Source organism: Fulmarus glacialis, unplaced genomic scaffold, assembly GCF_000690835.1.
Source record: "Fulmarus glacialis isolate BGI_N327 unplaced genomic scaffold, ASM69083v1 scaffold1603, whole genome shotgun sequence".
Taxonomy (NCBI): domain Eukaryota; kingdom Metazoa; phylum Chordata; class Aves; order Procellariiformes; family Procellariidae; genus Fulmarus; species Fulmarus glacialis.
In genome coordinates, this window is record NW_009203394.1 from 3,643 (window position 1) to 12,263 (window position 8,621).

The window sequence follows — 8,621 nt, forward strand, 5'->3', positions numbered from 1 at the left end:
CGTCCCTACTGACCACAGAAAGGAGAAGGAACACTTGTTTATTTCCAGGCTTGTTTTGTCACTGCACTTCTCCACTTCTGATTCCCACCATAGAGTGCACTGGTGGTTGTGGTGGATGCAGTTCTCTTGGCTGGCTGGGTGCACGCAGGGGAACGGTGAGTCTGCTGACCTACCCTATCCCCAGGGATTTTGAGTCATTCATTGCAGGAAATAGTGTGGGCTTTGGCTTGTTATTTAGGTTATTCTAAGCGATACTGTTATGGAACAGCCACAGATTATCACAGTCTTTTCTGTTCTTCAGAGTCCTGAGAGCAGGCAATAGGCTGAAATACTTGTCAACATTCTCAGCTACACACTGGGAAGTCTAACTTCGATGATAAAAGGATGATTTGTAGATTCATGGAGACGTTGCATTTGAGTCATATGTAAGAAGTTACCAATACAACTGCTGGGATAAGAGATGCTAGGGCCTCTGCCTCACCCTCCAAAAATAAATACAAAAGTGCCAGCATTATTCAAGGAGAAGGTTCCTGTTGTGGCAGGACACATATGGGATTGTTTGGAAATACGCAGTTGCTTCTTGTATACCTGTATTCCATGTTATACTTCAGTTCTAGATGGTTTTCTTGGCAAAGGTAGTGCTGTTAGTTTAGATGAACGCAGATTAAAATTGTAACAGACTGGGTGATAGCAAATGCTTCAATTACATTGTAGTGTAAGCGTGTTTTAAGTGTACACAGATTTATAAGCTTATAGTTTTAACTCCGACTGCAGCAAGATGAAGACTTATGTTCTAAATTGTAACAATTACTGTACGATTATATATATGTGTTCCTTGAAATAAACATAGCACTTTCATATGTAGGTATTTTGACACGTTAGACCAGGGCAATTAGCTTTGCAGAAACTGACATAAAAATTAATGAGGTGAAATGGGACGATGTGTGAATTAGTTGGGGGGGGGGTGGTGGGAATCAGTAATGGGAAATAGTCTTTTTCAGCATCATTGTTAAGCCACATCTATGATAGCTACCTTGATGCTGTTCTTCTAAAGCCCTCTTCAGGTTTGTTGCAAATTATCCTGTAATTTAATGTTTCTCCTTCTCTCCCATTCTCTTCTAGTCCTGGTTTTCTTCAGTTTAAATTTGTCGTATAGTGAAGTTGGGGCAGGGCAAACTCCAAGGGTAATTTTAAAGTTTGTTCTGACTTTTGAAACTAGCTCTGTGTGTTCATGCTCTGGCAGAGCATAAAACAAAGAAACACAGCCTGCTGTGTTAGAATACCTGTGTTAGATCAGCCTGTCTGGCACCAGCATCAGCCTTCTTTTAAAAAAGAAAGCAATGGCTATTTTGCTTTAGGCAGAAGAAAGTTTTTTTGACATACCTATTTAATCTGTGGGCACTAATAACAATACCCAGCTGCCTGGTTCCTCTTGACTACTTGCCACCTCTCCACGGCCTACTGAAGAGATAGGAAGAAGATAATCTTTTCCCCTACTTTGTTCTTGTTCTTTTTACCCATTCCTCAGCTGTCTTTGCGTACTGGGCACGTGGCCTCTCTCTCCTCTGCCCCGCAGTGGGCTTCTTGGTGGGAATCAGCCTTCCCCTTTACTGCTGGACAGGTTACCTGTGTTCTGCGCCGACCCCTTGCACCACTTCTTTACAGGACCTCCCTTTCCCTGACCTCTTTGCTTATGTGAGCTTTAGCTTTGTAAGATGGCCTTTGGCTCTCTTCAGTGATGACCTTATCAGCCTGCTCTTCTTTTTATAGTTTTTCAGTCTGAGGGATTCCCATGTTAACCCTTAAGCTAAAGTAGCAATTACCCCATGTATTACTAGAAGATAGTTAAGGAGACAACAGAAAAGTAAGATTATAACTGCTTGAAGAGTTGTCCAAAGTCTGTCATGTCTCAGTCCTTTAAATAGCCTCAGTACCTGGCAGATGAAAAACATGTTTTTAAACACTGTTCCAAGTCCCTGAAATGACATCATCTCTAAATAGAGATTCATGTAAAAACTTCTATTCATAGAATGGGGAGGGGGGGAAAAACCCAGTTCCTTCCCTACTAAAATTCTGTTCTTGATAACACTTTTCCTGTTCACATGAGAAGTGTCTCTAGTACATCATGAAGACTGACATAGTGCTTAGTGGTACAAAGTCTAGCTGGAGGCCAGTAACTAGTGGTGTATGCCAGCAGTCCACACTGTTCAGCATCTTCCTTAATGATCTGGGTGGTGGGGCAGAGTGTACCCTCAGCAGGTTTGCTGATGTTACAAAACTGGGAGGAGTGGCTCATACATCAGAGCGTAGGGGTTGATGCACCAGCTGGTTGTGCTGCCATACAGAGAGACCTCAGCGGGCTGGAGAAATGGGCTGACTGGAACCTCGTGCAGTTCAACAAAGGGAAATGCCTAGTCCTGCACCCAGGGAGGAATAACCCCATGTTATAACCAATATATGCTGGGGGCTGACCATTTTGAAAGTAGCTTTGCAGAAAAGGTCGTGGGGGTCCTGGTGGATGCCAAGCTGAACATGAGCCACCAATGTGCCCTTGTGGCAAAAAAGGATAACTGTCTCCTGAGCTGCATCAGCATTGGTAAGGACATGCCTGGAGTGCTGGGTCCAGTTCTGGGCTCGCCAGTACATGAGAGATCTGGAGCTACTGGAGAGAGTGTGCAAAGGGCTACGAAGGTGATTAAGGGACTGGAGCATCTCTCGTGTGAGGAATAGCTGAGAGAGCTGGGACTGCTCCACCTGAAGAAGAGAAGGTGCAAGGGGGATCTCATCAATGTGTAAAAATACTTGAAGGGAGGGCATAAAGAAGATGGAGCCAGGTTCTTTTCAGTGGTGCCCAGTGACACGACCAGAGGCAATGGGCACAAACTGAAACACAGGATGTTCTCTTTGAACATCAGGAGACACTTTTTTTACTATGAAGGTAAGCAAGCACTGGTACAGGTTGCCCAGAGAGGTTGTAAAAACCTCCATCCTTGGAGATACTTAAAAGCTGTCCAGACATGATCCTGGGCAACTTGCTCTAGGTGACCCTGCTTGAGCGGGGGCGTTGGACAAGATGACCTCCAGAAGACCCCTCCACCCTCAGACATTCTGTGATTCTCAGTAAGAAACAGTTTTAGCTATTCTTGCTGGAACACTAGGAGAGAACAGCTTTCTGGCTATTGAATGACACCAATTATTCAGCAGTCTGGTAAAATGGATGAAAACTGGCTTAAAGCAACTGAGTAACTGCTATGTCAAAAAGTGATTAGTTGGAGAAAGAGTTTGGTTCTTGGAAAATGTTTTTGCTTTTTTATTGAAGTACGTCACGGCTCTTCATAAAAGTAGCTTCTTTGTGTTATGTTTTAGAGTACTGAATAAAGTGGGTGCACTTAATTTGAAATCAAACTAGCTGCTTAATCACAAACATCTTTCTTACTTTTTGAAGAGCATTAGGTATTGTGCTGGCATTATATTGCTTTTTTTATAGTTCCATTATCATAGCATGCATACTAAGTATTTTGTCTGAGATCATCCAGAATTAGATCTAGCTGTCTGTTTTGCAGCTGTTATGGGCATGATGCACAAAATGAATTGTTGTGAGGAGTAGTAACCAAATTGTAACTTCTTGCTGTAAACTGGCAGGACTGGTTGCCAAGCACTGCAGAAGGGTCAGGGGAATAAAAACATTGCTGGTTTCTCAGTAGTTGTGTTTATGAGCTTACCCTTAAAACTTTTCAAATAATTCTGAGAACTCTGAGTCATGACTTTTGAACTCTTTTCATCTGCAATACTGTAGTAGTGATTTGATCAGTCATGAATAGAGATCTGATGTAATCATGTCCCATGTTAGGAGAGGTTGAATTAGAGTTGTAGGGTGGGTGTTTTGTTTTGTTTTTTTGGAAAGCAGTTTACCTTGCTCTTTTTTCTTCACCTCAGCAGGATTAAAACCCAACTGATGAAGAATGTGTCATTAAACAGCAGTCCAATCAGAGCTCTGAGCAGTCTAGTGCCCTTCCTTCCCGTTCATTTCACACTTGGGATCGATTCTGTTCTGGCTGGGTGATAGGGATTGTGTGTCTTGTAAAGGATTGCATACCTGTGGTGCTTTTGTCTCTTTAAGCCTGTGATCCACTGAGTTCTTCTGCTTCTGTTCGGTAATGCCATCTCCAGGTTTAGTTGCCCAGAAAGACAGTTTAGAAAACTTTTGTAGCCTTTTGAATCTTTAGGTGGAAAACAAAGTCAACAGTAGCTTATAATCCTTTGCAGTTGCTAAGGCATGCTGTCTTCTAAAGTTACTTTCAATAAGATTTGTATAGATTTTCTTCTGGGCCAGGTAAGGAAATACTTTTCTAAATTTTATGTCAAGACTCAGCTGTGTTGGAGCTCTATACTGAAAGAGTTGTAGATAATTTCCAGAAGAGTAACATGAGACTATTTAGCTGTAAGCTTTTGTCTTGGTAAAACTCCGGTTAGTTCTCATACCACTTTTCATTATGTTAACATTAGCGTTGCTCTCCACAGTAGAACTAAACCTGATGGAAAGCTATCAAATTAACTTTTTTAAATTGCCAAAATACTGTCTTGGCATTTCAGTATTAGATAGGAAATACCTACTTGTGTTTGTTTGTTTCCCTTGTCCCCTTTCTTCTCCACCATAGAAATCCGCTATGCAACCGTGTACTGGAATAGAGCTGAAAAAACACTTCAGGTCAAGAATATACTGGACAGGAGTGGAGATGCCTATGGTTTCTACAACAACACTATACAGACAACAGGTTGGGGAGTTCTGGAGATCAGAGCAGGCTATGGCAGTCAGACCTTAAGCAATGAAGATATCATGTATGCAGCTGGCTTCTTGGAAGGCTATCTCACAGCTCCGTAAGTACCTCAGGAAGCAACTCAACTTATGACTCTTCCAGTGGATTTCTGTATACTTGTGAGTTTTTTTGTTTGTTTATTTTTTCCTTTCCATCAATTGACATTCATTTAAACTAGCCATACATTTTGCAGTTGTGTGCTGTTGCTTTAATTAGTAGCAGGTATGAAGTACAGCATCTTCATTATGGGATCAAGATGTGCCCTCTCCTTCTCATCCTTCAGGCTCTCCTAACACCTTCGTGAGATAGTTGACTACTGCATCTATATTACTGATTAAGTAATGTAATCACAGAATAGCGTATGTGTAAGGAAGTGCGTAAACCCTGTGTTGTAAATAATTACAAAAGGGGTAGCAGAAAGAATAGTTACCTCCCCAGCCTATAGTTAGGTGACTGACCAAGAACAGATGAGACAATTGAGAGCAGATCGGGCAGGGAGAGATGTTGCTAGCAAGGGCTGCAGGGCTTCCCTAAGGACCTTTTTCACCAAACACTGTCAAGAAACTGCTGGGGAGCAGATGCTGAAACTTCACAGCATGGGGAGTTTAGTCTCTCTTGGACAAATTAAAAAAAAGCTGATATACTGATAGGCCTGAAGGCAGACTGGTATGTGTCCAGAAGGGTCAGTGTACTCCTGAAAGCCCTTTGAAGAGAAGATGAGGGACTGAATCTCTCCCGCAATGCAGATCTATGAAAACTGACAGAATTTTGTACTTTTTATGAATCCAGAACAGGTTTTTTTCTTGGAAACAAACAAACAAAAAACCCCCCAAAAACCAACCAACCAACCAAAAAAAAAAGCAACCCCAAAACCAAACCCTATTCTTTCCTTGACTAAGTTGGAAGACAGAATGGCACTATGACATACTAACTGGTAGGATATAGCTGTTGATATAGCTAAGTACATGACAGGTGGCTTGTGGTTGAACAAGCTCCATCTTTTCCTTTATCAGCTTAGTCACAGGAAAAGAAAAATTCCCAAATTCTGATGTATGGCTGGGGAATAGTTAGGAGATGCTTGTGATGGATGCAGTGACATGAATTTGGCTTCACCAGCTTTGCTATTTAGAACACTAAAATAAATACTCATTGGCTGCATTGAACAGGCCAGCAGGGGAAGGTTGTCTGTGGAACAATTGTCAGATATGGCTGCTGGGCAAGATTATATTAATTTAATTAGTAAGACATTTTAAGATCAGTTAAGATTTATGGATAGTTCTCTGATTATGTGATATGTTAATGTGACTCTCTAGCAGACTTTTCCTGGAGAGGCAGCTAGCTCTCTGGAGAGTATAAAGGAAATTCAATAAAGTAATATTTGTCAATAACAAAACACTTCTGAGGGAAAAAAAGTTCTGGGTGCACAGCGTGTACTCCAGGCAGAAAAGGAAACGAAGTACTTGAGAGATCTGGATGTACATTGTTGGATTATTTGGCATGACAGGTTACTGTTATGTGCTATTCAGTCAGTTTATGTAAACTACGTATGGATCTGGGGGATGCTAGCATTATGTTTAGAATGTTGTAAAAATTGAGTATTGCTCAACAGACTTTTTCACTAAGGCTTTACCTGGGTGTACTCATCTCTAAGTGTTTAAGCTTAAGCTTTGTCATACTACATAGACAGCCCAATCCATGCTAAGCCCAATTAGATGGCAAGTAATGTTCTGGTAACAACAATCTACACGCTGTTCCCCTTCTACCTCCACAGTAGATTTATAAGTCTTCCTGGCTGTCTTTTAAACAAACTTAAGTATATGCCCATTCCTTTAAACATGGTTTGAATGTGAGACAGTGTCTGCAGGGACTTTATCTGATGTCTTAGTCTATGCTTAGAATTCTCTTCTCCCTTAGGAGGGAGTTTTTCCCCTTTTTTTTTCCCCACGGGTGTTAAGTGAAGATTCACAGAAGTGAAGGTACTTACAAGTTATTTTGCTCAAGGCTTTTGCCTTCTCTAGTCAGGTGCTTACTGAGGCTGGTTCCTAGCCTTAGCTGTTGTTACTGTAGGGCTACCAGCTCCAGCAGTGAGCGACCCTTTGTAGAGAAGTGCTTGTAGCAGAAATAGTGATGAACAGAGATCTTAAAGTCTTTGGAAATGAAGTTGAGAGTTTGTATCAATGTGGAAAAGTAGGGTTTGAGACTTTGGCTTTTAAGCAAAGTGGGCAACTCAACTGTTTTAAAGGAGTTTAAGTGTGAGAGTGGCTTAAGATGCAAAACCAGAAGTAGCCAAAGCCTTTCTTTTCTGAGGAAATTCACTGAGAAATCCTCTGACAGTGCAAAACCAGAAAATGCTTACCACCATTAAAATGACTGTCAAATACTATACATATCATCTGAATTTGGGTTTTGACTATGTCTTTGCCCCATTGTACATCTGTATCAGCAGTGGAAGCATATTTCTCACTGGGGGTTACGAATATAAGCTTTTTCTGTCAGTTCTTGTAAAGCTATTTCGGATTAAGAGGACTTCTCTTTGAAGCTAAGAATACCTGTTGAAAATGCTCCAGTTAAGGAGCAGAGATGAATTAGTGATGTACACTCCTGACCTTGCAGAAGTTGGAGAACCTATGCTGTATGACCTTGGTGTTTTTTTTACTCAGCAAACTGCAACTAATGAATCCTCTTATACAGTGTTTGCAGCTTCCTGAACCACAGGAGTAGTGAGAACTCACTAAGTTTGCAGATGTTAAGATTGCTCTCAGAGCTCCATTTCTTCTTCTTTATCCTGCCTAGAGATTCACAGAATGCTAATTAACATGCAGGCAGATGTTCTTTCTTTGGGACAGTTACACAAGTGTTCTGAACTAAAACCAGGAAACAGTCTTTCCCAATCTGTAACTCTATTCCCATCAGATGGCCTGGCCCATTCAGCCTGTCTTCAGAGAAGCTCTCTAGCACCATTGTGACTTCTTTTATGAGAAGGTGTCTCTAAACACTCTCATTCTGCTTTTGCAGACGTCAGCGCCCACAGTAGCTGCACACAGCTCAACCTTCCTTTTTAAAACCTTGGTAACAGCAAGGAATGGTGAAGGCTTTATTTGCATCAGCAGCCACTTAGCTACCAGAGCGAAGACGCTTGTGTCACTTGCCCGTACAAGCACCACCTCGGGTGGCTCAGGCACAGCCCCCCAGCATGAATACATTGCGTATGCCTGGTAATTGAAGTGCCCTCTAGCACATTGCTACCTGTAGCCTGAACAACTCCAAGGTCTCCAGCTGCCTTGCATCTGTTTGTGGCCATGACTCCATGAAGTCGAAATGACCCAAGGTGGCTCTTTGCAGAAACCCTGAAGTCCTACCAGGAAGAGCTCTGATGTGATGCATTATTGGGAAGGATACATTGCAAGCCTGATCCCAAGTTGAAGTACAGGTTCCTGCAGAAGCTGTCTGGTGAGCAGGAGCCCCAGCTTGACAGTGCCTGCAATGTGGAGATGTCCAGGAATTCTCGGCCAGCTCAGTTCTTGCATTACACTTAAGGCATGAAGGAGGGTTTCTAGACATAGCTAGGCCTCATGATGTAAGCAAAAGAGTGACAAAATATCTCTCCTAAAAGTGTATGCTTTGTCCTTCGTAGGAACCTAAGCAGAATGTAAGACAACCAGATTTAAAAAAAAAAACACAACAAAACAAAGCAAACAAAAAACCAAACAAAAACAAACAAAAAACCCTCAAAACCAACCAAACAAAAACCCAAACCAAAACAAAAAACCAACAAAACCAACCACAACAAACAACCCCAAACAC

General features: G+C 41.8%; 1 protein-coding gene across 1 annotated transcript in view; it reads left to right on the forward strand.

The window, feature by feature from the left end:
* Positions 1–4,658: 4,658 nt before the first annotated feature.
* PLBD1 (phospholipase B domain containing 1) overlaps positions 4,659–8,621 on the forward strand; it is a gene marked incomplete at its 5' end in the record, with an annotated part of 32,457 nt that continues 28,494 nt past the window's right edge. The window contains one exon of the mRNA XM_009574607.1: positions 4,659–4,878. Within this exon, the coding sequence (XP_009572902.1) occupies positions 4,659–4,878 (220 nt within the window). The remainder of the gene's footprint in view (positions 4,879–8,621) is intronic.